Here is a 26,811-nt window from a genome sequence, read left to right as displayed (position 1 = left end):
GGGAGCTGGGAGGAGGAAAAATGGGCGGAGGTTGGGGCAGAGGGAGCAGCGGCCCCAGCGAGCTTGGAGGGGTGGGTAACCAGGCAGGGGGAGGGGCAGAGCAGGGAGGGGGCTTCAGAGCCCCCCCCCCAGCTATGGACGAGCAGCTACTGGGGCTGCCCCCTCCAGGCGGGGGCCGAGATTGGTGGGTGGGGAGCCTGGGGGCCCTGGCGAACCTCCCAGTGCTGGAGATCCCCGGTAGGGGTGGGAGTGGGGTCCCGGGAGGCCGAGGGAAGCAAGACATCGGGGACATTCTGCAGCAGATAATGACCATCACCAACCAGAGCCTGGACTAGGCCCAGGCCAAGAAACATGCCCTAAACTGCCACCGAATGAAACCTGCTCTCTTTAGCGTCCTGTGTGAAATCAAGGAGAAAACTGGCCTCAGCATTGGAAGCTCCCAAGAGGAGGAACTGGTGGACCTGCAAGTGATGCGCTTGGACAACATGCTTCTGGCAGAGGGTGTGGCTGGGCCTGAGAAAGGAGGGGGCTCAGCAGCAGCTGCTGCAGCATCTGGGGGCGGTGTGTCCCCTGAAAACTCAATGGAACACTCAGACTATCGCTGCAAACTTGCCCAGATCCGCCACATCTACCATTCGGAGCTGGAAAAGTATGAACAGGCATGTAATGAGTTCACAACCCATGTCATGAACTTGCTGAGAGAGCAGAGCCGCACAAGGCTAGTGGCACCCAAAGAGATGGAGCACATGGTCAGCATCATCGAAAATTCAGTGCCATCCAGATGCAGCTCAAGCAGAGCACCTGTGAGGCCGTCATGATCCTACGTTCCCGCTTCCTGGATGCCAGATGAAAGCGCTGTAACTTCAGCAAACAGGCCACTGAGGTCCTAAATGAGTATTTCTATTCCCACCTGAGTAACCCATATCCTAGTGAGGAGACGGAAGAGGAGCTCGCCAAGAAATGCGGCATCACTGTCTCTCAGGTCTCCAACTGGTTTGGCAACAAGCGCATTAGTTACAAGAAAAATATTGGAAAGTTCCAAGGGGAGGCAAACATCTATGCTGTCAAGGTCACACAGGGGGGCAACAGCAGCACCAGCCCCCCAACACCCCCTTCCTCTGCAGGCTCTGGCGGCTCTTTCAATCTCTCAGGATCCCGAGACATGTTCCTGGGATTGCCTGGGCTCAATGGAGATTCCTATTCTGCTTCCCAGGTAGAATTACTCCGACGCTCAATGGGGTCAGGGAGCTATGGAGATAACCTTGGGGCAGGCCAGATATACAGCCCCGGGGAAATGAGGACAAACGGCAGCTGGCAGGAGGCTGTGACCCCCTCTTCGGTGACATCACCAACAGAGGGACCAGGGAGTGTTCACTCTGACACCTCCAAGTGATCTCACTCCATCAGGGTCACAGGGGTGGGGGTTCTCACAAGGCAACTGTTGAAGACACAGGTATACAGAGGACAAACCCCCAATACAAGAGAAGCACAAGACAGAGAAGGGCAAATGGGGTCATCCCCACCCCAGCTAGACTCTCTCAGTGCTGGGGGTGCTGACTACATGGCAGGAAGAATGGGGTCCTACAGAAGAGTGGGGTCTGTCTCCCCCTTCTTTTTTCTCTCTTACTCAGAAACACACCCAGAAACCTATTTCTCAGAGCCCTTTTTCTTCTCTCTCTCTCTTTTTCCTTCTCCCTTCCTCTCTTTTCCCCTCTTTCCCCTTTATTGTCCCACATACTCTCTCTGGGTTCCCCCACCCCACTTACATGTTCTGGAATCTGTGGAGACACCAGTCCTGCCCTACCAGAGATGCCAAAAATGGGGACACAACTTCTGGACAGAGGACATGGGCTACGCCTCCCTGTGCATCCCCACCCTCTTCCCTTCCGGACGTATTACCTCATACGCAGCTCATCTTAAACCAATAGAATCGCTCTGTGGACGAGAGCATCTGACTCAGATATCTACCTCGGAGGGAGTTTCTGCTACTCTAGGGAATTATTGACTGGGTTTTAGGGTTGAATTTTTTTTTTTAAGGAAAGAAAAAGAAACCTTGGAATCCATCTGTATTTTTTTGATTTGGGGTTTTTTTTGTTTTGTTTTTGGTGATGATTCTTAATATTTAGTTTGGGGAAGTAGTTTTTTTTAAATATAAATATGTTGATTTCTTGAAAAAAAAAAAGAAGAAGAAGAAAAGGAACCCACAGGAAAGGGAGTGTCTGAAGATGCTGATTAGATAAATTAAGCTATTTAAGGATGAGGAAGAGGATTCATTCAGCTAAGTATTTGAAGGCCCTGCATAGCCCAAGAGCTATGAAGTGTTAGGGATTCAAAAATTACTGAGGCTCAACTCCATATTTTGACAGTGGTCACTTATCTAGGGAGAAAAGATATTAAGAATGATGATGGCTGGGTGCAATGGCTCACACCTGTAATCCTAGCACCCTGGGAGGCCAAGGTGGGTTGAATGCCTGAACTCAGGAGTTAGAGATCAACCTGAGCTAGAGCGAGACCCTGTCTCCAAAAAACAAATAGCCGGGCATTGTGGCAGGCGCCTGTAGTCCCAGCTACTCAAGAGGCTGAGGCAGGAGAATCATTTGAGCCCAAGAGTTTGAGGTTGTTGTGAGCTGTGACACGATGGCAGTCTACCGAGGGCCACAAAATGAGACTCTGTCTCAAACCTCCACCCCCCCCCCAAAAAAAACAACAGGAAGAATGATAATGTTTAATAAAAATTACATTTTTTGAGTACTTCCCTTGTAGTAGGCACTGTGCTGTGTGCATCTTACGTAATGTTCACAACAATCCAGTGAGGTAGATATCCTTTGTGTCTGTGTCTGTGAGGAAACACAGGAAATAATACAAGTTGTTCAAAGTCTCACCACCAAATAAAAACCCAAGTCTGTCTAACTTTAAAGCATGTTCCTTCTGTACTTTACATAGCAGTTGGATGGTGACATAGGAAAGAAAGAACTATGTGGTGAAATAGTTTGAGAAAGTCAGAACAAATTCCAGTTGTAATGTCTTGGAAAAAATGGTATAGATAGATGGCTTGGACTTCAAAGATCAGCAGACGCAGAGTAATGTTTGATGGCCGAAAGTAGATTTGAAGAAATAAAAATCTCTCTATGAGTGAAGGCCAGACTTTCAAAGAAGGCGATAGAAGTGTGTATGTGTAACGAACTTGAGATGGCTGAGTGCTATTTCTCCAGAAGAGGATCTAAAGGTCTAGCTATGCCATATACAGACTTTCAACTAAGTGCCTTATTTTGAGGCCCTCTGAACCCCTCCTCCTACAAAGTTGTCTGGTATCTCCAATTCCTTAATCTTGATGAACTTCTTTGATCTTGGGATACAACCAAATTTTTTACTTAATGTTTCATAATGAGCATTTTCTGAAATGAAAGTGCTTGTTGCTAAAATATCCCTATCCAACTATCTTTAAGCCACCATAGTGGGACGGTTCTAGATTCCTGGCAGAGTTCAAGCCACCGTAGTCAAAAATGTTAATTCAAGAGCTAATAAAAACATCAGGAAGGAGAAAAAACCCTATATGTAAAATAAATTCTATGTTGGGACATCTACCCTCATCCCAGTACATCTTGGATAGTTTAACTACTAGAAGTGACAGCATGAGGCCAAAGAAAGCCCCATCTCACACGTTGGGATAATTTTAATTTAGCCCATTACATTAATTAGGTTAGTGGGGCAGTTGTTAGAACAGTGACCTGAATTAACAAAGACTTAACAAGATAGAAGTTGTTGCTCTTTCACTACCATGTGAATGTGACATGACAGATCCACCAAGGGTCTTGTTGCCCTGTTATCCCTAGGTGTTTCTATTGGTCACATGATTAAAGATGTATATGGTTTAGCCAATGGGAAAGGGGGAATACAGTACAGGCAGCACACCTCTTCCTGTTCAAAGCCAGACCTGAATGTTGAACATTTCACTTCCGCTCATGCCTCATTATCTAGAAGTTATGAGAAGACTGGAAGTAATTGAGCTTGGGGCCAGGTGCTCCAACTGACCTCAGTTTGGGCTATATAACAAACTGAGGTCAGTACTGGGGACAGCTAATGGTCTCTGCCATATTCTGAGTTCTGTAAAACCCAAAGTGTTAAATTAATTTAGACTAATATAGCTGATTGGTGAGTTCTAATTTTTGCAATAGGGCTTGTTTCTACTTGTTTATATTAAAAATGTAATATCTACAGAACTTAAGAATAAAGTTCTTATATCTATTTTACCTATAGACAAAATCACTAAGACTTTACCTATATAAACCTAGAAGACTGTAGAAGTTTAATGCTTTGTACTCTTTTATTCACTGGAATTGAGTAAAATGTTCTTCTTTTTCCATTTTGCCCAGGAAAATCAAGCTCTTACATTCTTACTTTTGCTTTTAATGCTAGCTAGTGAGATTCTAGAGCAGGGATTTTCAACTAAAGTGCCATGAGAGGATCTTAGTGTGTGCTGCAAAAAATTTTAAAGATCATTAAGTTATTTTGTAAAGAAATTCAAAGCACAGTAAGTATATTCTTTTTTTATTTACTCTTTTTTTTAATCAACAAAATTTAAGTGTGCCACAGAAGTCTAACTATAGGTTCAAGTGTGCTGTGAGATTTTTAAAAAGGTTGAAAAACACTGTCTAGTCTTCATAGTGAACCAAAAAGAACAAGGTAGAGATGATGGAAATGGCCCTCTCCTGTGTAGCAACAGAGGAAGAGATGTGGTTCTGTTTTCACAGACTACTTTGAGGAAGTGTTAAATTAAGAACATTCATAAGTACGTAAACCTTGTTTTCTGGTGCAATAAGAAAACTCTGAATATTCATAATCTAGGAACTTTCTCTGTTCTTGGAGGTATACTTTGAACGAGTGGGCCTTATAAAACTCTTAAGACTGTTGAGATTGTTATTATAAACTATTATTATAGACTTCAAAGAGAAGTCTCTAATTCTGTTTGGTTTTTTTCCTGGATAATTTGTTGCCTTGGTAATAATGCTACAATTTAAACAACCTAAAGGCTTTGCAACTTTGCTGTCAAATCAGAAGAGAATCATTATCACATTTCTCTTTTCCTACATGTAAAATAGAAACAAATTCCTATTACACTGATTTCTTATTTTAAGAACGACTTGACCAGGGAAATTGCCTTTCTGTGCATGTGAACATTTAATATCTAATTTCCTTATTTTGGGGAATTCATGTAATTTTTTTTTTTTGAGACAGAGTCTCAAGATGTTGCCCTGGATAGAGTGCTGTGGTGTCACAGCTCACAGCAACCTCAGACTCTTGCGTTTAAGTGATTCTCTTGTCTCAGCCTCCCAAGTAGCTAGGAGGTGCCTGCCAGAATGCCCAGCTATTTGGGTTTTTTTGCAATTATCATTGTTTTAGCAGGCCTGGGCCTGGTTTGAACCTGCCAGCCTTGGTGTATGTGGCCCGTGCCCTACCCACTGAGCTACAGGCACCACCCAATTCATGTAATTCTTATTCTTAATTTATTAACATAGTTTTTCTTTTTTCCACAGATTGTCCTTCATCCAGTTGGGTTCAGTTCCAAGGCAGTTGTTACGTTTTTCTTCAAGAAGCTATCAAAGTAGAAAGCATAGAGGATGTCAGAAATCAGTGTACTGGCCACGGTAAGAGGCTTGTTCTTTGTTTTTTTACCAACTAGTAAATACTGTTCATGAATTTCTCTTAAAAAATAATTTTGTTGTGTCTGACTTTTAAGTGGGTAGTTAAAATCAACGTACAGTTTTTATTTTACAACACACAAGCCGCAGGCAGTAGAATTGAGTGTACACTCAATCCTGGAGTTAGAAGGCATTTGTTGGACAATATTATCCAAAGGATCCTTCATAGCACCAGTGTCTATTTAATATGCATGCACTATGTCAGGCTTTAACACATCATATACTTTATCTAGCTTTAATTATGAGAACAAACATATCAAAGCAGTTCATTATTATCTTCCTTTATCAAGAAAGGAAATAAAATTCAATTATTTGTTCCAGGTCACACAGGTAATAATTGGCAGAGCCAGGATTCAAATCTAGGACTGTTAGATTTCAAACTTAATCACGCTGTTATTTTGCCCTGAAAGCACTGTCTTAGGCATGCAAAGCTGGCAGAAATCAGATTACATAGGACCATGAAGTGAGACTAGGGTGAAGAAGAGTACATTAAGGAAAAATGATAAAAGGCCATTTGTATATTCCATTCAGCAATCCATTTCCGCTTGTTAGGTGAAACTGTAATGTGAGCTGGCATCTTTTTCAACTGAAATATCCCAGCTGGTGACAGGAGAGTCCTTGCTTCTTTAAAGATGCTTGGCATTAGTGTATGAGACCTAAAAAAACTCTTAATCACGTCATTAAATTTTGTCTTAGACATATTCATAACTCCAGCATTTAGAAATGCTCTTTACCTAAAAAACACAATTTCTGACAACCCACTAATATAACATTTTGGAAGACTGTATTAGGGATACCTTAATCAAAATCACATTCACTTATTATGGAAGGAATAAGTGCCATCCAGTACGTCATACATATTTGTTGTTTCCTCTAAAAGCTTCCTACTTACCAAATAAAGTTAAACATTGGCTCTGTGAAAATAAGATGTCATCTCTAACATGACAATAAGGTTTTATTTCAAGTCACTGTAATAAAATAATAGCAATTTTACTAGTTTTACAAGATTTTTTAAAACTATTTTCTGTCCCTTTAATAAAAACACTTTATATTAGGTTTACTTGGATATAAATTTATTTATTTCCTTCCTTCTTTCCTTTCTTCCTTCCTTCATTCCTTCCTTCCTTCCTTCTTTCTTTCCTTTTTTTTTTGAAACTGAGTCTCACTATGTCACCCTCAGTAGAGTGCTGTGGCATTCACAGCTCACAGCAACCTCCAACTCTTGGTCTTAAGCGATTCTCTTGCCTCAGCCTCCCAAGTAGCTGGGACTACAGGCGCCTGCCACAATACCTGGCTATTTTTTTGTTGCAGTTGTCATTGTTGTTTAGCAGGCCCAGGCCAGGCTCGAACCTGCCAGCCCTGGTGTATGTGGCCGGCACCGTAACCACTGAGCCACAGGCGCCAAGCCCAAGCATAAATTTCAATAATATAAATTATATTGGAGGCTGAAAGCCAAGAAAAATGCATGTTTGTTGCATGTTTGTACACCCTTAATAGTTTATATGAACTACAAGATCAAAGTTCATTGTTCAGCTCTAATATTTGTAAACAGTTAAGCAGCTGTTTATTAGACAGAGGCATAATTAATACTTGTTGACTGACTTTCTCTATAACTTACTCGAAGTTAGTTGTTTCTTTATCAAGTAAAGCAAAACTCGATTAAAAACACCCAAAAACTTTGTGGCTTTTTTTTTGATTGCTTGTTTCATAGTCCATTAATTCTACCTGTTGAAGCAGGGTGGCTATTTAGTAATTTTTAATTATTATATATAGATATGATTATAAAATTTGTCATGTCTATAGCCAGGCATTGTGGTGGGTGCCTGTAGTCCCAGCTATTCAGGAGGCTGAGGCAAGAGAATTGCCTAAGCCCAAGAGCTAGAGGTTGCTGTGAGTCGTGACGCCATGGTACTCTACTGAGGGTGACAAAGTAAAATTCTGTCTCTAAAAAAAAAAAAAGAAAATTGTCTTTTTCCTTTAGTAAACATTTTAAAATAGTTTGTCTTATTGATTTTTTAAAGTTCCTTATAGATTCCTAAGAATCCTTCCATTTATTTGATAATTCTGTACACTTGCTTCCATACAGGAATTACCCATTTCGTTGATGAATCATTTAGTTAGCATTACTGTTACTTACTTTTGGCTAGAGTAGTGTTTTGGTGTAGAACAGTACGTTGGCATGAATTGTGTTTTCTCTGCTGTGTATGAAGAAAACACATAAGGAATACTAGAATATTTACCTGTGGAAAAAATCTCCACTGCCATATACAATCACATAATACATCAGTCATTTAGGGTATAGAAAATAAGTGACTTGTTACTTTGGAGCCTTCAGAGAGCTATGTTTATAAATACTCCTGGTGCTTTGTGGTAATTTTCCTGATGGTGCTTCTCCTTATTTTTGCTACTATTTTTCATGCAGGAAAATAATTGTGAGAAGCTAATATTTGTCTTATTTTGCAACATTTACCTTTAATTTATGTATTATCTGTTATAACAATAAATATTTTCAGTCTTTTCTTTTTGTGATATATGAGCTATGTCACTAGCCATAAAGAGAATTAAAGACCCAAATTACATCTCAGCAGGTAGCGTCACTGGTAATGCATTGTGAAAAAAATTTGCCTGAGCACATTAATTCTTTGGGGATTTATGCTGTCATTTGTTAAAGAAAATGAAAGTGTCTTATTTGCCTGATATAGTAATTTAAGTGTATATAGTATTTAATTAGATTACAATGTTAAAAATCATTAAAGTTCCATTGGCTGCTGCAAGGTCAGAGAAAAGGATAAAAAACTCATTTATGGATATAGCCTAAACTATAACCTAGTTGGATGTTTCTCTTGAGGATTTTTCTAGAATGACATTTTGGTAACATTTCATAAATAAATTTTTAAAGTAAAACAGATATACATTTAATAGGTAAAGGTAATAGCAGCTGGAATGATTTTTTAAAAATCATAAAGTTTTGAAACACTGAGAAATAATTCAGAGAGAGAACCTGGCTGAATTCTGTATTTGGGCTAATTATTTAGTATTTTAAAGGTCAATCTTATGTTTTCTTTAAAAGTTCTTTCTTAGGCTTGGCGCCTGCAGCTCAAGTAGTTAAGGCACCAGCCACATACACCAGAGCTGGGGGTTCAAATCCAGCCTCGGCCTGCCAAACAACAATGACAACTATAACCAAAAAATAGCCAGGAGTCGTGGTGGGTGTCTGTAGTCCCAGCTACTTGGGAGGCGAAGGCAAGAGGATGGCTTGAGCCTGGAAGTTGGAGGTTGCTGTGAGCTGTGATTCCACAGTACTCTACCCAGGGCACCAGCTTGAGGCTCTGTCTCAAAAAAAAAAGAAAAGTCTTTCTGTGGCAGTAAATATAGAATGCATATTTTCTAATAACTGTACCTTATTCAACTGTATAGATATGCCATAATTGACTTACTATTCAACTATATAGATAAACCATAATCTGACATTAAGCATTACTTTTAGTTTTTCAGTGTCATAAACAATATGTGATGAACATTAGTGATTATGCTTAGTTGAGCACAGAGCTAATGACTATCTCAGCTTAAATTGTTAAGAATTGCTAGGGCTTTTGATACATCTTGCTAAATTCTCTCCAAAAAGATTGTACTAATTATTACTTTGGCTCACCACTTTTGTTCTTATTTCTCTGCACTGAAAGGCCAGAGCTGTTTAATCTGCGAGTCTGAAAAGGTGCTTATTTTTATTTTTAACTTTTCATCAATGAGATTGAATTTTTCACATTTCTTGGGTTATATTTTCTTCTGTAGAAGTGAATTGCCTTTATAGTAGTGTGAGACCAATTTTGTTTTTCTATTAAGGTGTTTGCTTTATGACTTTTTATGTATAATGGAGGTTTAGTCTGTGCAGTTTGTGGTTTTCCTCCTTAACAATAGGTATTTGGGTGGGGGAGATTTTTGTCATTTAGTTTTCTTTTCCCCTGTAGTTAAATTTATTTTTTTCCCCCTAAAGACCCTCCTGTGATTTCCACTGATTCTGAAATATACTGACTTTTTTTTTTCTCTTTGCTCTCATGTAGGAGCAGACATGGTAAGCATACATAATGAAGAAGAAAATGCTTTTATACTAGATATTTTGAGAAAGCAATGGAAAAGCCCGGATGATATCCTGCTAGGCATGTTTTACGACACAGACGGTGAGTGATATTTACCTTGTGGGACATGACTTTTTCTTTCTTTAAAACTGATGGCTTTTAGATTCTTCAGTTGTCTAGTTCAAGTTGATGTTTTCTATGGCCCCCAGTGGGTATTGCCTTTTCGGTACGCACATGACTTGTGCCACTACATATGCCTGAACAGCTCACCGTGTTTCAAAGCCACAGTTGATTCTCTTGTCTGGATTAAAATATGGTTCTAAGCTTTACAAAAATGAGATCTTCATGAGAACGCTCTTCAACCAATACCTTTGGATGGTTTGTCTGTACACAGAATATGTTTCTATAGAATTTAATTCCTATAACCACAAGTTTAGACCAGACATACTTTAGCTAACTCCCCACCTTTAGTCCTGGATCTTTTTCTTTGGCTTTCCTTTAACACCTTTGAAAACTGTCATAATGTTAACAATATTCCTTAATTGACAGATGCGAGTTTCAAGTGGTTTGATAATTCAAATATGACATTTAATAAGTGGACAGACCAAGAAGATGGTGAGGATCTAATTGACACCTGTGCTTTTCTGCACACCAAGACAGGTGAATGGAAAAAAGGAAATTGTGAAGTTTCTTCCGTGGAAGGAACACTATGTAAAGCAGCTAGTAAGTGTTATTGCTGATCCTTTATTCATTCTAACAGGGATGGTGAAAGTAGGGCTGGTTTTCAAATAATTACTTTTTTTGAGATTAGTTTGCCTCATTAAATAGAGGGAGGCACTGACTTCAGAAAATAGTAGGAAAGCTTGCTGTCAAGTCTCTTGGAAGTCAAACAGGTAATACTTACATTTATGAGGTAGGGCCAGATAGTGTGAAACAGGCATACTTTTATTCTGTTTACTCTTAGAGTTAGCAAGAGGTCAAAAATTATTCTGTTTAAAGAAATTATTATAGTCTCTTCGCATGTAATTTGATTGAGAAGCAGTGAAGAATAGTCATGTATAATTCCAGAATTCTCATGTCACTTTACAAGCAATTAGATTCTTTATAAGAACTACCAACCTGTGTTCAAACAAAAATTATATTATGGCTTATATTCTGAATTAAAATGTAGGTTTTCTTCTGACCCATCAGAATGCTTATTTTATTTTATTCTTTGAGACAGAGTCTCACTCTGTTGCTCAGGTGCCCGCCACAATGCCTGGCTAATTTTTTCTATTTTTATTAGAGATGGAGTCTCACTCTTACTCAGGCTAGTCTCAAACTCCTGAGCTAGAGCAATCCTCCCACCTCAGCCTCCCAGAGTGTGAGGATTATAGGTGTGAGCCACCATACCTGGCCACAGTGCTTTTTAATGAACAAAATTATACTATATTTTTATGTTATTTGTTGAACACTGCACAAAGTTTGTTCTTCTAAATTTTAGGAAGTAAATGTTTTCTTATTAAGGAAACTTAAAATTTTGAAACACATATGAATTTGGGGATGCCTGAAATATGACACAAACAGCCATTTCCCATCTTGTATCCTTAGTATTTTCACTTTTTACTTCAACTGTAGATCACAGCTATACATCTGGCTCTGATTATTTCCTTTCTTTACATATGGAATTACATAGATTTCTTTATTTGCTACAGCGCGGTTCTTGACTACAATTAGTTTTATGATGATTATGTATCAACGTTCGTCATAGTTTTATGGTAGTAATATTCAACTAAAATATCTGATTTTTAAACATTCTTTTCCAACACTGCACCTCAGGGCACCAAAGGCTACCATGCTAACAAAAGAAATCAACCAAGTTTTTAATTAAACTATAACTTCAAAGCCTCAGAAATAGTGAGCAAATCCATATTAATGAAGTTAAACTCACAACTGTTTGATGCCGTTTGTTTTCTATCCTCTCTGACTTATTTCCCTCACCTCATTATTGTCTTTTTCTTGACATACCTTATTTTCACTAAGCAAGCTAATTTTTTTCTTTTTTTTTTGGAGACAGAGCCTCAAGCTGTCCCCCTGGGTAGAGTGCCGTGGCATTACAGCTCACAGCAACCTCCAACTCCTGGGCTCAAGCGAGTCTCCTGCCTCAGCCTCCCAAGTAGCTGGGACTACAGGCGCCCGCCACAACACCCAGCTATTTTTTGTTACCATTGTCATTGTTGTTTTAGCTGGCCTGGGCCAGGTTCAAACCTGCAAGCCTCAGTTTAGGTAGCTGGCACCCTACCCACTGAACTATGGGTGCTGCCCTAATTTTTGTTTTCTTTTGAGACATGATCTCACTTTTTCACCCGAGCTAGAATATAGTAGTGTCATCATAGCTCACTGTAGTCTTGAACTCCTGAGTTCAAGCAATCCTTCTATAGGCATGCACAACCATGCCCAGCTAATTCCTTTTTTTTTTTTTTTTTCTGTAGAGATGATGTCTCGCTCTTGCTCAGTCTGGTTTTGAACTCTTGTTCTCAAGCATTCTCCTGCCTTGGCCTCCCAGAGTGCTAAGATTACAGATGTGAGCCAGCATGCCCAACCTCAAGCTAATGAATTTTGTTAGGCCTCTACATCTTTTTTTAAAAACTAAGTTCAACTTAGTAAAGCATCACAAGAATGGAGAAGCAAGAATCCAATGTAGTCAATTCTGGTATGAAGGCAGCAGATGAGCTAATAGAAGGGGTAGGACAAGGGAATGAGGTAGAGAGGAGAGGGAGATGGGGGAAACGGTATATGGCACACCTCTTGGGGGTGGGACACAAGTATAAGAGGGACTTAGTATCTAACAAATGCAGTCAGTGTAGCCTAATTCTTTGTACCCTCAATGAATCCCAAACAGTAAAAATAAAACAACAATGAAAAAACCAAGTTTAAGGCCAGGCACAGTGGCTCATGCCTGTAATCCTAGCATTCTGGGATGCTGAGGTGGGTGGATTGTTGGAGTTCAGGAGTTCGAGACCAGCCTGAGCAAGAGTGAGAGCACAGCTCCACTAACAAAAAAAAAAAAAAAATAGAAAAATTAGCCAGGTATAGACCCCACTACTTGGGAGGCTGAGACGAGAGGATTGCTTGAGCCCAGGAATTTGAGGTTGCTATGAGCTATGATGAGATGACACCATGGCACTCTAACAGAGAAACAGAGTGAAACTCTTGCCTCCAAAAAACAAAACAAAATACCACCCCAAAACTAAGTTCAAAACAAATAATGGAAACAATTGTTGAAGCAATAGAAATATAGATACTGGCTCAGCACCTGTGGCTCAAGCGGCTAAGGTGCCAGCCACATACACCTGACCTGGCGGGTTTGAATCCAGCCCTGGCCCACCAAACAACAATGATGGCTGCAACCAAAAAATAGCTGGGCATTGTGGTGGGCACCTGTAGTCCCAGCTACTTGGGAGGCGGAGGCAGCAGAATCGCTTGAGCCCAGGAGTTGGAGGTTGCTATGAGCTGTGATGTCCTGGCACTCTACCCAGGGGTACAGTTTGAGGCTCTGTCTCAAAAAAAAAAAAAAAGAAAGAAATACAGATACCAAGCTACTGTTATGTGGGTATTAAACGACTATGTAAAGGGGTTCATTTTTAATGACTTTGAAAATGTTTAAACTCAGTCTTACAACAAAGGCATACTTCAAGTGTAATTTGTATTTTCTTTTGTATTTTAGTCCCATATGAAAGGAAATATTTGTCAGGTAAGTAATAGTTTGGTCTTTGAATTTTTCCAACAATAAAAATACATTAAAATCCTGACATGTTATAATATTACTACAGACCAATTTTTTTTACACCAAGTTATATATTTCCCATTTAACTCCACTGTGGTTTTGGGGAAATGACTGCATCTTTTGTTAAGAACAGTTTTACCAGGCGGCGCCTGTGGCTGAAAAGGTTAGGGTGCTGGCCCCATATGCCAGAGGAGGGTTCAAACCCAGCCCTGGCCCCCCCCAAAAAATTAAACAAAAAACCAGTTTTACCTTATAATTGTGTATATGATTCATGAAGCATCTGTCTTAAGGGCTCACTGCATGATTTCTTTTTAAAAAGAAACAGATGAGCTTGGTGCCCATAGCTCAGTGGTTAGGGCACTGGCCACATACACTGGGGCTAGCGGGTTCTAACCCGCCTGGACCTGCTAACCAACAATGACAACTACAACCAAAAAAATAGCTGGGCGTTGTGGCAAGTGCCTGTAGTCCCAGCTACTTGGGAGGCTGAGGCAAGAGAATTGCTTAAGCCCAAGAGTTTGAGGTTGCTGTGAGTTACAATGCCATGGCACTCTACGAGGGTGATATAGTGAGACACTGTCTCAAGAAAAAAAGAAAAGAAACATGACATATCTATGTAGTTCAAAAATTAAAACTATATAAAAGCAAACACTGCCCCCATCCACCCTATTCTCTTTACCCTTATTGGGGACCATTTTACTTAGTTTCTTTGACAGTCTAGTGGGTTTTTGTTTTTGTTTTTTTTGGTCAATATAAATAAATTGAGATATATGACTTATAATGCCCGTTAATTTACTAATATATTCTAGAGCTCTCTCTCCATATTATTGCAAATTGATCTTCATTCTTTTTCTGTTAACTGCATATTCATCTATTGTATGGATATATATAGTCCTTTAATTATCTTCAGATCTCTACTTCACTGTTTCCAAACATTTGCTGATATAAACAGTACTACAATAAGTGAATCATCTTGCACAAGTACATGTTTATCTGTATGTTAGACTTCCTGAAATACAGTTGCTGGATTGAAAATGAATCTATAACTTTGATATGATATGTTCTAGAGTAGTCGTACCATTTTGTATTCTTGACAATAATGAAACTTTTTGATTTTTGCTAGTTGGATATTAGAGTTTTAAATGTATTATTACAGGTATTATTTACAGAGTAAAAAGCACAAATCTCAGTTTGATATTTACGTATTTACCTGTGTAACTACCACTGAAATCAAGATATAGAACATTTGTCACAATACAAAGTTCCTCAATTCACCTTCCCCAATATATGTCCATGCTGCCATGACCCACCTCAGAGGTAACCACTACTATGATTTCCGTCACCATAGATTGGAGTTGATGTTGAACTTCACTTAACTATATTCATAATATGTACTTTCACTTAGATTTTTTTTTAGATTCATATGCATATACATCGTGCTTTTAGCTTCATACTATTTTTATTTCAAAATATTAAGGGGGTATAAGTGTTTTTGTTACATGGATACCTTATAGAAGGTTTAGGTCAGGGCCAGAATAGTGTTCTTTGTACCCATTAGTTCAAAGAACCCCTTGTTCCCTCTTGACTTCCAATGTCCTTTTCATCTTTCTGTCCATGTGTCCATCATTTAGCTCCCAATTATCAGAGAGTACATGTGGTATGTTTTTCCATGCTAGAGATACTTCACTTAGGATAATGGTCTCCAGTTCTATCCATGTTGCTGCAAAAGACATTTTATTCCTTTTTATAACTGAGTAGTACTCTATGGTATATACAGAGGGCGACCAAATGTATACACATTTTAAGAAAGGAAAACCTGTATTAAAATTATAATACTCAAGTCATATTTGAGTATTAGTTATACCTTCTGCAATTACAAGAGGTACTCAAACATGACTTGTGCTTATCTTTTATCAGTATATACTATTACAATTTTAATAGATTTTTCCTTTCTTAAAATGCGTATACTTTTTTTGGCATCTTCTGTATACATATATTCTGTTTGTTTTGGAGACATTCTTAGTTACCCAGGGTACAGTGCTGTGGCATTATTATAGCTCACAGCAACCTCAGTCTGTGGGTTCAAGTGATCCTCTTGTCTCAGCCTCCTGAGTAGATGGGACTACTGGTACCTACCACAATGTCCAGCTGGGTTTTCTACTTTTAGTAGAGATTGGGGTATCACTCTTGTTCAAGCAGATCTTGAACTCCTGAGCTTAACAGATGCACCCACCTTGGCCTCCGGGAGTGCAGAGTAGAGATGTGAGCCACCCACCATGCCTGGCCCACATTTTCTTTATTCACTCATGAATTGCCAGGCACTCAGGTTGATTCCACATCTTTGCAACTGTGAACTGTGTGTCAGTAAACATTTTTTGCCAGTATCGGCTTGGATTGAATGGTCTACATTTATTTCTTTGAGGAATCTCCATACTGTTTTCCATAGAAGTTCTACTAATTAGCAGTCCCATCAACAATGTATAAGCATTCTTTTTCTCTGCATCCTTCCATCTATTATTTTATGACTTTTTAATAATGGACATTCTGAAAGAGGTAAGGTAGTACCTTATCATGGTTTTAATATGTATGGTTCATAGTATTTTCATAAATATATCGCATTTTTTCTATTGTTTATGGAATTTTGGATTTTCTTTTCCTTTTTTTTTTTTGAGACAGAATCTCAAGCTCTTGCCCTGGGTAGAGTGCTGTGGTGTCACAGCTCACAGTTAAGCTCAAACTCTTGGGCTTAAGCAATTCTCTTGCCTCAGCCTCCCAGGTAGCTGGGACTACAGGCCACCAGCCACACGCCTGGCTATTTTTTGGTTATAATTGTCATTGTTGTTTGGCAGATTTGAACTTGCCAGCTTCGGTGTACGTGGCTGGTACCCTAGCTGCTTGAGCTACAGGTGCTGAGCCTGGATTATTTTTTCTTTCAAACTAATTTGGATAGGACTGCTTAATTTTAGAGTACAAATGATTGTTACATTGTGTTCCTAAGGTAACATTCGAGTTGCAGTTAAGCCCTTCATCCAGGGAGTTTGCTGTGTACCCTTACATTGTGCATGCCTACATGAGAGAAAATCACAAGTACATTCTTATACATCTTTTGCGCACCTGTTATCATAGTCCTTGAACACATTCCAAAAAGTGGAATGCTTGGTCATAGGTTAACTATACATTTAGCTTTATTGCAAACCACCAAATAATTCTTCAAAGTGATTGAACTATGGTACATTCCTACTGGCAAGGTATCCAAGTTCCACCTCCTGTACATTCCTCCCATGATGATATTGTCAATTTCTTTACTTTTAGCCATTCATATGGCGGTGTAATGATCTTCTTGTGGTTTTAAATTTCATTTTCCTGATGATGTTGAGCAACTTTTCAGTCATTTGTGACTTCTTTTGTGAAAAACTTGTTCAAGTCCTTTGCCTATATTTTTTATTGGGTTGCTTATTAATAGGTTTTTATAAACAAATTTTCTTTAAATTTTGGATACAAATCCTTGTCTGACATGTGTATCATGAATATTTTCTATTTGGGGCTGACTATAATAGAATTATGTTGGAGAAAGAAAGGAATATAAGAGTGTGTATGTAGAAATTACATCCTCATTTTTCCATAGAAAACTATAGCATTTAAAAATCAAGAAATGCACCATTCCTGCCCATTAGTGGCTACTATATTTGTATGTATCTATCTACATATACATATATATATATATGAACAAGTGTTGACACAAATGTGCAGCAAGTGGAACCCTTGCATGTTGGTGCAAATGTCAAATGGTGCAGCTATGTAAAACAGTAAGGCAGTTTCTTAGAAAATTAAAAATAGAATTACCAGATAATTCAGTAATTCCACTTCTGGGTATAAGAATTGAAACTTGGGGTATTTGTATGAACATCTCTTTGATACTTCCATACTCATGTTTTTAGCAGCATTATTTGTAATAGTCAAAAGGCAGAGACAACTTGAGGAATAAACAAAACATGGTGTATTTTGACGCATGATACAACATGCATGAACCTGGAAGACATTAGGCTAGTGAAGACAGTAACAAAAGGACAAATACTGTGTGACTCCTGCCTACAGTATGAGGTGCCTAAAGTAGTCAGCCTTAGAAACTAGAAATGTTCACCAAGGGCTGGAGAAAGAAGACAATTATTGTTTAATACGTAACAGTTTGTTTTACAAAATGAAGAGTTCTACAGGTGGTGCTGGTGGTGAGGGAGCACAGTGTAAAATCATGCTATTGAATTGTACACTTAAGATGGTGGCTTTTGCTAAATGTATTTTACCTCACTTTTTAAAAAAAAATCAAGAATAGTAGTGCAAGCATTTAATTTAGAAGCATGGGGGGGGGGCAGCGCCTGTGGCTCAAAGGAGTAGGGAGCCAGCCCCGTATGCCAGAGGTGGTGGGTTCAAACCCAAACCCGGGCCAAAAACTGCCACAAAAAAAAAAAAAACCCTCTAAAAGTAAATAAATAAGAAGCATGGGGACAAATAATGGAAGTAATAGTAGTCAACTTTGAGGCATGGCTATTAAGGGGGTGAGTGGGGTAGGAGCACAGTAATTTTTTTCCATTAACCTACCTTTTAGAAGTATGATTTTTGAGTTCTATTCATGTATACTTTGGAAAAAAATAAACTAAAACATGTTTAGAAGAAAGGAAATAAGTTATGACAGGCTTTAAAACCTGGAATAATCGGAAGATCTGACATCTGGTCTTTAGATTTCAAGGGAAAGGTTGTCTGTGAATTCAACATATATGTCAATTTGTATTACTAAAGTATTAATGAGTAAATGTTCCACACTTTCTCAAGTTAGACAACGAAAAACATCAATGAACATCACAAAAAATCCTGTACTTTGATGCTTACATTCTAGTGGAAAGGATAATACAGAAATAAAAAATGCAAATCAGATAGTGACATATCCTGCTGGGAAAAAAACAGAAAAAGGCTGACTGCCAAGTGCAGGGAGAAGGTATTGTTATTTTCCTTAAAGCAGACTGGCCAGGGAAGGTCTCACTTATATGGTCCACATAGTGTGGTACACATGCAAAGGGAAAGTTACCGGCTTCAGCAAAGGTAACTGGGGTGATGCAGGCTTAAATCTTAAGGATAAGGAAGTTACCAGACAGGAAAGAGGAAAGGCTGGCTATCCAAGAGGATGAACCAGCATTAACTAAGGTAAGGGGTTTGAATTTTTGCTGTCATTTACTACATGGATGTGGGTTAGTCATTTAAACCCTGTGCCTCCCAATTCAATGTATGCAGTTGGCATTCAATAAATGAATTAACCTGTGCCTGGAGCCCAACAGAAAGTTCTATAGTTTTCAAGAGGGGGATTATGTAGTTTGGGCCTCTGATGATCAGTATTAGAGCTAGAACTAAATGTATGAAAGATGGTCCGCCATGGGTCAGGCATGTAAAAGGTTAAAAATGCACTGTCCTAATTGATTAGTTAATGGAAAGGAAGTCTCCCAACAATCTGAGATTTGATGACTGGGCTATTGCCTATTCATTTACAGGAATTCAAGTTAGGACAGATTTGGGAGAAAAGTGTAGCTATATATATACTTATCTATAGATTTACATAAAAGCCTTGAATTAAGATGAACCACGCAGAGTTTTGAGGTGGTTAGCAAACAAAGGTGATTAGCAAACAGTTATAAAAAATAAAGAGGATGGAAGGTGCCTGTGGCTCAAGGAGCAGGGCACTGGCCCCATATACTGGAGGTGGCAGGTTCAAACCCAGTCCTGGCCCAAAACTGAATGAATAAATAAAAATAAAGAGGAGAGAGCACAGATAGGGAAGCCAAGTGAAAAAATTTCAAGGCTGGATGTGTAACAGTCTAACATCCTATGGTTTAATCTAAACATCCGTGTTTTCGTATAGTCACACAGAGATCACTGGTAACCTTTGCCACAAGAGTTTCAGAAAAAAACTGAAAAGATGGATTATGTGGGCTTGAGAAATAACAGAAAAGAAAGCTTGTTTCAGTGTTTGCTGTAAGTTTCCTCAACTTCCTTTTACTAGGCTAAGAAGTACTTCTTTAAATTAGAATTAGGTGTCAGATAGTAATTTGCTCAGTCAAGTTAGCAATGGAGATTCTCCTTTAATGAGTTGGTAACAGAATTCCTAATGTAGAACTACCCTTTCTCCAGATACAAACCTTACTTTAACATTGCTCATCAGCTGCCTTGAGATTGGCTTTGTTCCACATTTTAGTAGCATGTAGCAGGCCTACTAAAAGCCTAGAGGTCACTTGCAGAATGCAAAAATACAGCAACACATACATACTTACTGTGTCACAAGTCTTGGATACTGTCCAGTTCTTAGAATATAGGTCTTTTATTAACTTTCTGTTAAGCTTTATGACTCTGTAATCATTCTCAACCTCCAAGCTCTGAGACTAAAGTTTACTTTTTTTTTTGATTGCTATGATCATGTAATCATTAAAGGAGATACTGATTATGAATGTGTTATTGTACATTAATCAAGTGAAACAGGGTGTTCACATTGGTAAAGTTAAGGTGCTATACAAAAAATGGGCTGTGGTAGGTTTAATAGAACTACAGAAGAATTCCATTGGAACTCAGTTTACAAGTTTCTTGGCTTTTTAAATTTTACTGCCTTTAGTAACAACCCTGACCCACCTTACCAAATTGTGACTACAAAATTTTATTTCAGGATTAAAAATAATTCAGTTGTGGCCATTTCCTTACTCCTTCCAAAGCCCATAAATATTTGAAAATTATTGATGGCTCTCCCTTTACTTATTTTTGCAAATTACAAAAAGAATTAAATTTTTGCCATATTTTCTGATTTTCAATTCTAGTATTATACATATATTTAAGTAATTGAAAATATATCTGCAAAGAAAACTTAATTGTCCTTATACATGTGTATGATACAAATGCCTTCCCTAAAGCATTTTGCAATTTCCTCTTCCTAACCTTTAAGCCAATAATATTCCTCCATTTATTAAAATAAATTTTTAGAGATTTCAAAGGTATTGGATTGGTAGGAATTGCAAGATTGTACATACTTACAGAACTTAAGGGAAATACCCAAATACAGTGTTACTTGAATGGATGCAAAGAAACAAGAAGACTATACCTCTTGTTTTTTCAGTGAAACAAATCTTAAATCCTGAAAGCCAAGCAAACTATTAAACCTCAGTAATGTGACAGACATCTAAATGCAAGTATTCATGAAGAAAGCAGGTCTGAATTTGTAGTCTTAGATCAGAAAGTGAGCCAAGGATGATAAACTGGACTGTGGGGAACTTAGATGATTTCTATTTTATAATTACTAGTAGAGTGGAGAACTGAAAAATTTACTTGAAATTTTGAAGTGTGGCTGTTTTTTCAAATTAAGAAATCTTTACAATAGATCTGCAATTCTATTTTTCTTATATGTGGGGAATTGTCAGTAGAGGAACATTTACATGATTAAACTATAGTTATGCCCCTAAAATGCAATACCTACAACTTGCATATCCTAATCCCCCATGTATTCTTTTGTCTTTTCCTTTTCAGATAACCACATTTTAATATCAGCTTTGGTGACTGCTATCACTGTAGTTTTGACAGTTTTGGGAGCAATCATTTGGTTCCTGTATAAAAGAAATTCTGATTTTGGTTTCACCACAGTTTTTTCAACTGCATCCCAATCACCTCATGATGATGACTGCATTTTGGTAGCCACAGAAGAAAATGAATACACTGTTCAACTTGAGTAAATTTTTGGTATTCTCAGACTAAGACATCAAATGCCTGGACAGTGATTCCAGAGTAAATATTTTAATGTAAAACTTGACACTGAAATTATAGCTTTTATGGTATTCCTAATTTCAGTCCTCATCACTTATAATAACTTAATCTATAATAATAAGTTAATTACATAACCTCATTGTACAAAAACAGATTTTAGAAAAGGAATTAGAGGTGTTAACAACCTCAGCAAATAGAGCCTTTCATTTGAAGGAAAGGTTAAAGCCCAAGGAGATAAAAATAAAAAACCAGCCTACTTGTGTCACGTGTTTTATTTTTCCCTTCTACTTATTTAGTTAATATCTTTATTGGTAAACATGTTATAAGGAATAAGCCCGGTTCTTAAATTGATCTCATACATTTAAATATTCTTAGTACTGGTTATATTAGCAGATACTTCCCTCTGGAATTTGTATCTTCCTGTATGATTTAGAAAAAATTTTACACCCCATATGCCATGTAATTTTAGTTTCATTACTTGTAGACATTCTGTACCACAAGCACTAGTCACAAATGATTAAAATTTTAATGAGTTTATAAATTTTTTGAAACAAAAGAATTATAGCCACGTCCAGGAAGGCATGGAGAGAACTGGCAAATGAGCACCTATAAAATGGTGTCCCTTTAAAGATTTCTCTCTTGACACCTTATCTTTTGCTATACAAGGGATTTGTAAATTTCCCAAAATTTATAAATTATTTTCCTTCAATAAATAACATGAAAAAAAATACAAAGTACAAATGCAGTGATGACAATTGACAGGATTCATTACACTCACTGTACATTTTAAGATGGGTGAAAATCATTTGGGAGGTAAAAAATGAAATTGGAGAAAAGCTGCAGTAAGTTATTTTCTTCAGTATCTACAGCACAAAAAGAATATTAGAAAAGATAAAGAATGTGTAAGATTCACGTAGATACAGTCATGCATCACTTAATGATGGTGATATATTCAGAGAAATGCATCTTTAGACAGTTTTTTCTCAACAGAGTGTACTCATACAAACCCAAATGGGATAGCCTACTATACACCTAGGCTACAAATCTGTTCCGCATGTCACTCTACTACGGAATACTGTAAGCAGGGTTAACACAATGGTATTTGTGCATCTAAACACAGAAAAGGTATAGTAAAAATATGGTAATTTTTACTGTCATCTATGGGTCATCACTGACTGAAACAACATAATTTGGCCCACATCTGTATACTGACTACATTTAGAAACCTGAAAGCATAATGTAATCTCTCTCTGAACCAACACACCATCAATTACCTTACAAAGAATTATCTTCTTAAGGGAATATGCTGTTTTTCTAGATTGACTAATGGCACAAAGCCCCAGCTTATGCTGTTTGTTTTCACTGAATACCATGAATCAAAAATATTGTTAAAGAAACACAAACGACTATAAAGTGACAGAAAACTATGAACAGTGTGGCTATGTAGTTCTAAAAGAGTGTTACAGTAGCTGTGTTACACAATTATCCTGAGGTTTTACATAGTAAATAAGATGTTTATTACTGATAGGCTATTAATACTGATAATAGTGAACATTAGCTTGGAATTCCTTCTGTTCTTCCTATTCAAATTATACCACTATTAAAAATTAAGAGCAATAATGGCTTAAAAGGGTAGGGCGCTGGCCCCATATGTGGGAGGTGGCAGGTTCAAACCCAGCCCTGCCCAGCCCCCCCTCAAAAATTTAAGAGCAATCTTACAACTTCCCATAAACTCTCAAATCTTTAGAACTATAGTATTTAATTAGCCACTAGCCACATGTGGCTCTTTAAGTACATTAAAATTAAACCTATCAGTGTTTGGAATTCAATTCCTCAGTTACATTAGCCACAATGTTGAATACTCAAATCACATGCAGTTGGTGGCCATCACACTGGTCAATGTACATTACAGAACATTTCCATTAAAGAAAAGTATTACTGGACAGTGTTGCTCTTGAATCAATGTGCTTTTCTACTTGACACTCCCATACAAATAATTTTGTGTACATTTTGACAATTTCTACCTATTGCTCTTCCAAAACAGCTGTTTTTAACTATGATTTAATTTTCAAGATTTGATTTAATTTTTCAACAGGTCTAGAGGCCTCTGGTAATGAATTTTAAATGTATGAATTTTAATTTTCATTACATATCAGAACACCTGGCTCAGCACCTGCAGCTTAATGGTTAGGGCACCAGCCACATGCACCAGGGCTGATGGATTAGAAACTGGCCTGGGCCTGCTAAACAACAATGACAACTACAACCAAAAAAAGCCTTGGGAGGCTAAGGCATAAGAATCCCTTAAGCTCAAGAATTTGAGGTTGCTGTGAGCTGGGATGCCACAGCACTCTACAAAGGCGACAGTGAGACTGTCAAAAATAAATGAATGAAAAAAAAATACATATCAGAACATCTATAATAGGCCCTTTTATTCATTGGTCAATGGATAATTGGATCATATAGGCAGGCTTGTTTACAATATTTAAAATGTAGGAACTGCTTTCTTCAACACCTTAGTTCTAACTATTAATAACAACATTAGAGAATGACATTTTCAACTACCTTTTTCTATATTTTCTGTAGAAATCAGGTCTTGCTATGTCGCCCAGGTTAGTCTCGAACTCCTGGGCTCAAGCCATCATTCCACGTTGGCTCCCAAAGTGCTAGGAAAACAGGAATGAACAACTATACCTTGCTCAACTACTTTTCTTAGTAATCTGCATTCTTCGTACTTAGCAGTCTCTTTACATAAATTTTGTTTAGTGTTTACAAGTGATAACCATTGTTATGATATGATACATGATAACCATAACATCTCTTATTCTCCTTTACTGTCACATTTGTGCAATAATCAGAACTTAACATGAGAATATATAAATAGTAAGTGATACTAGGGAATTATAAAAATACTATAAAGCTCAAGCCAATGTTATCGCTGTCATTTATCATTTAATGACAAAACTATGTATAAATTATATGCACACTGATGGAAGGTTTTGTACCATTTAAAATTTTTTAGTAAATTTAGTAAATTTAGTAAATTTAGTAAAATTTTAGTAAAAAATTTTGTAGGTTAAACAGGAGACATTTAATTGTCAAATTCAAAGCATCCCTAAGGACCTATAGTATATATTGAAACTAGCATCCTTAAATTTGGTATTTTCGCTTTAAGTAAGACAATGCAAAGTTAAGAGTCAAGGGTTGAGCAAATGTTTTAGAAGCCTTTATATTACATGAGATGGGATTTGATTTTAATAAAATTTGTGGTTATAAGGTTTGAAGTCTTTGAGCACCAATTTAAAAGGAAACATTCAAACTATAAAATAAATCAATCAGTATGCACTTTATTTCACACCAATGTTTTACATAAGATCAACAAACTGACTTGAATGGGCAAATTATTCCCATTTCACAAAATACATGGTTTCTGTTTAGGTTTTCTGTTTCTGAAAAATTAGCTTGTTGCCATAACAGCAAACACTTCAACCTAAAGCCACCTGAAGGTGTTTTAAAGTGTACCCCAAGGGTGTTGACAGAAGAAAATTACAGTATTATGAAGTATACACAATTCATGACCACAGTGTACACCCATTCATAGTGAATAGTTAATCTGTTCTTTGAAGTTTGTGAAAAATATTAAGTCACCAAACAAATAAATGCTCAGAATTACCAAGGAACAGTTAAAAACAACCAAGATCCAAACAGGTTATTTATATATTTATCTATAAAGAAATGACAACACTAAAAAACACATTGAAAACCAGTGTTTTAAATTTTGAATGTGGGATTTAAAAATATTCCATTAACTTGAGAATGCAGTAATTGTTTTTTAACCAAATAGCACTTGACTGGCAATTCTGATGTAATTTCAGCTATAATATTCCCAAAAGGAATATCTACATACCTTGGCCTATCAAATATAATATGCATTTTGCAAATCAATACAAAAACTTACCCATCATTTATATATTTTATATTTGTATACTTTTTTAAAAATTATATTTTATTGCTAGGTGAATTTAGAATCTAAATTAAATTTGGAAACCTTATACATATAATGAACACCCTTCATAACCTCTCTATTCTTTTATTTTTATTTTTAAACACTGGCAACAAACGATTATCCAAATGAGACTACAACTTAAGGCATCTTAAAAGGAAAAATAATTAAGTGCCATTTGGCATTTTATTTCCAAAGCATATTTTGTCCCACTTTTCTCACTACCAAGAGACTAAGACATGAATAGTTTTTCATAAATATGACTACAATAATCAGAACAAAAAAACGTTCATGGGCATTGCTTAGATATTTAAAACAAGGATAATACTTTCCCACTCACCTAGAAGAAAAATACTTTTGATTATCAGTTTATAAACGTCAGATTTGCCAGCCATGTTAAAAGGTCCAGCAGGAGAATCTTAATTCGGCAACACTTCAGAATGAATATATATATACATGCATATATGTGTATGTATATATTCATTTTATATATCAGATAGTCAATGTATTTAATAGGCATTCTCCCACAAAAACTGATTCATACTTAATCGCCAGTTTTAATAAACACTTGTTCACAGATCATCCATTTGTCTTATATGAAGTTAGGCAGTATCAAATGTTCTGTTATGGTCTCCATCATCTTCAGAATCATCCTCTGAAGCTGTTGAAAGAAAACAGGATGATCAAGAATGATTTTAAGGGTGATAAGAATTGGAGGTGTAAATATGAAGCCAGAACAGCAATGACTTGTAAAACAAAAATCCCAATTTAGTATACTGTTTGAGCAAAATGATAAGTTATCATGACAGGGTTAGGGTGGTTTGACCATGGGTGATACCCATCCATAATGACCCCACCCCCGTTATCTTTTGATATTAAAGTTTTTAAAAAATGAAAATGTTTAAAAATGTGGCTTAACAGTGTCTTCTAAAATGTTTCTGCGACCAATCTGTGTTCATAGTAGCCAATGATATATACACTAGAGAAAAAAGCAGATTTAAGGCAAGTGCTCTCACACACCTGAGTAGAATCTGGCTTATTACCGCTGCATGTTTGATGCATCCGATGAAAATGAAAAAAAAATGTACATAGAATAACAGGTTATGGGTGTTCTTACAATTTACATCAAAGCTATGTCTATACAATGCCAAGATAAAGTTCTATTTATTATGACAAAAAGCTTTATATAGACACAGCCTAAGTTAATTGGACTTAGTAAAAACCTACTGTTGAGATTAATCCCATGTCTCCACACTGTCAGAAATAATCACTTTTAAAACATTTCTGACCTCAATTTATTGAAGAATTATTAGTGGCTCAAGCAATAAAAACATCCCGGAATGTCTTTAGGAAAGATAAAGCATAAAACTATGCATTCTTTGAAATGCTTTGCATGTGAAGGAAAATGAAAGCTCATTAACGTCTAACCAACATCTCCCTGCTAATATCAAAGGCAGAAAGGTTTAACATTCTCTCTTCTTG

The 26,811-nt window shown here is 37.2% G+C and overlaps 2 protein-coding genes and 1 pseudogene across 7 annotated transcripts in view; 2 read left to right on the top strand and 1 right to left on the bottom strand.

Annotated features, from left to right (window-relative positions):
- LOC100945491 (CD302 antigen) overlaps positions 1–21,588 on the top strand; it is a 149,060-nt gene extending 127,472 nt beyond the window's left edge. For all 5 annotated transcript variants that reach the window (XM_003795973.3, XM_003795972.3, XM_012808989.2 and 2 more), the window contains 5 exons: positions 5,535–5,645; positions 9,761–9,877; positions 10,325–10,498; positions 13,482–13,508; positions 21,093–21,588. In XM_003795973.3, coding sequence (XP_003796021.1) covers positions 5,535–5,645; positions 9,761–9,877; positions 10,325–10,498; positions 13,482–13,508; positions 21,093–21,295 — 632 coding nt within the window. In that variant the 3' untranslated portion in view covers positions 21,296–21,588. The remainder of the gene's footprint in view (positions 1–5,534; positions 5,646–9,760; positions 9,878–10,324; positions 10,499–13,481; positions 13,509–21,092) is intronic.
- LOC100946231 lies at positions 135–1,422 on the top strand (annotated as a pseudogene).
- A 3,065-nt stretch (positions 21,589–24,653) lies between the features above and the next one.
- Positions 24,654–26,811, bottom strand: part of MARCH7 (membrane associated ring-CH-type finger 7) — a 54,980-nt gene continuing 52,822 nt past the window's right edge. For both annotated transcript variants that reach the window (XM_012808986.2, XM_023516808.1), the window contains one exon: positions 24,654–25,990. In XM_012808986.2, the coding sequence (XP_012664440.1) occupies positions 25,932–25,990 (59 nt within the window). In that variant the 3' untranslated portion in view covers positions 24,654–25,931. The remainder of the gene's footprint in view (positions 25,991–26,811) is intronic.

The sequence above is a fragment of the Otolemur garnettii genome, unplaced genomic scaffold (genome assembly GCF_000181295.1).
Source record: "Otolemur garnettii isolate 467f Iridium unplaced genomic scaffold, OtoGar3 scaffold00098, whole genome shotgun sequence".
NCBI classification, from domain to species: Eukaryota; Metazoa; Chordata; class Mammalia; order Primates; family Galagidae; genus Otolemur; species Otolemur garnettii.
Note: the sequence above shows the minus strand (reverse complement) of the source record. Positions and strands in the feature narration are given on the sequence as shown.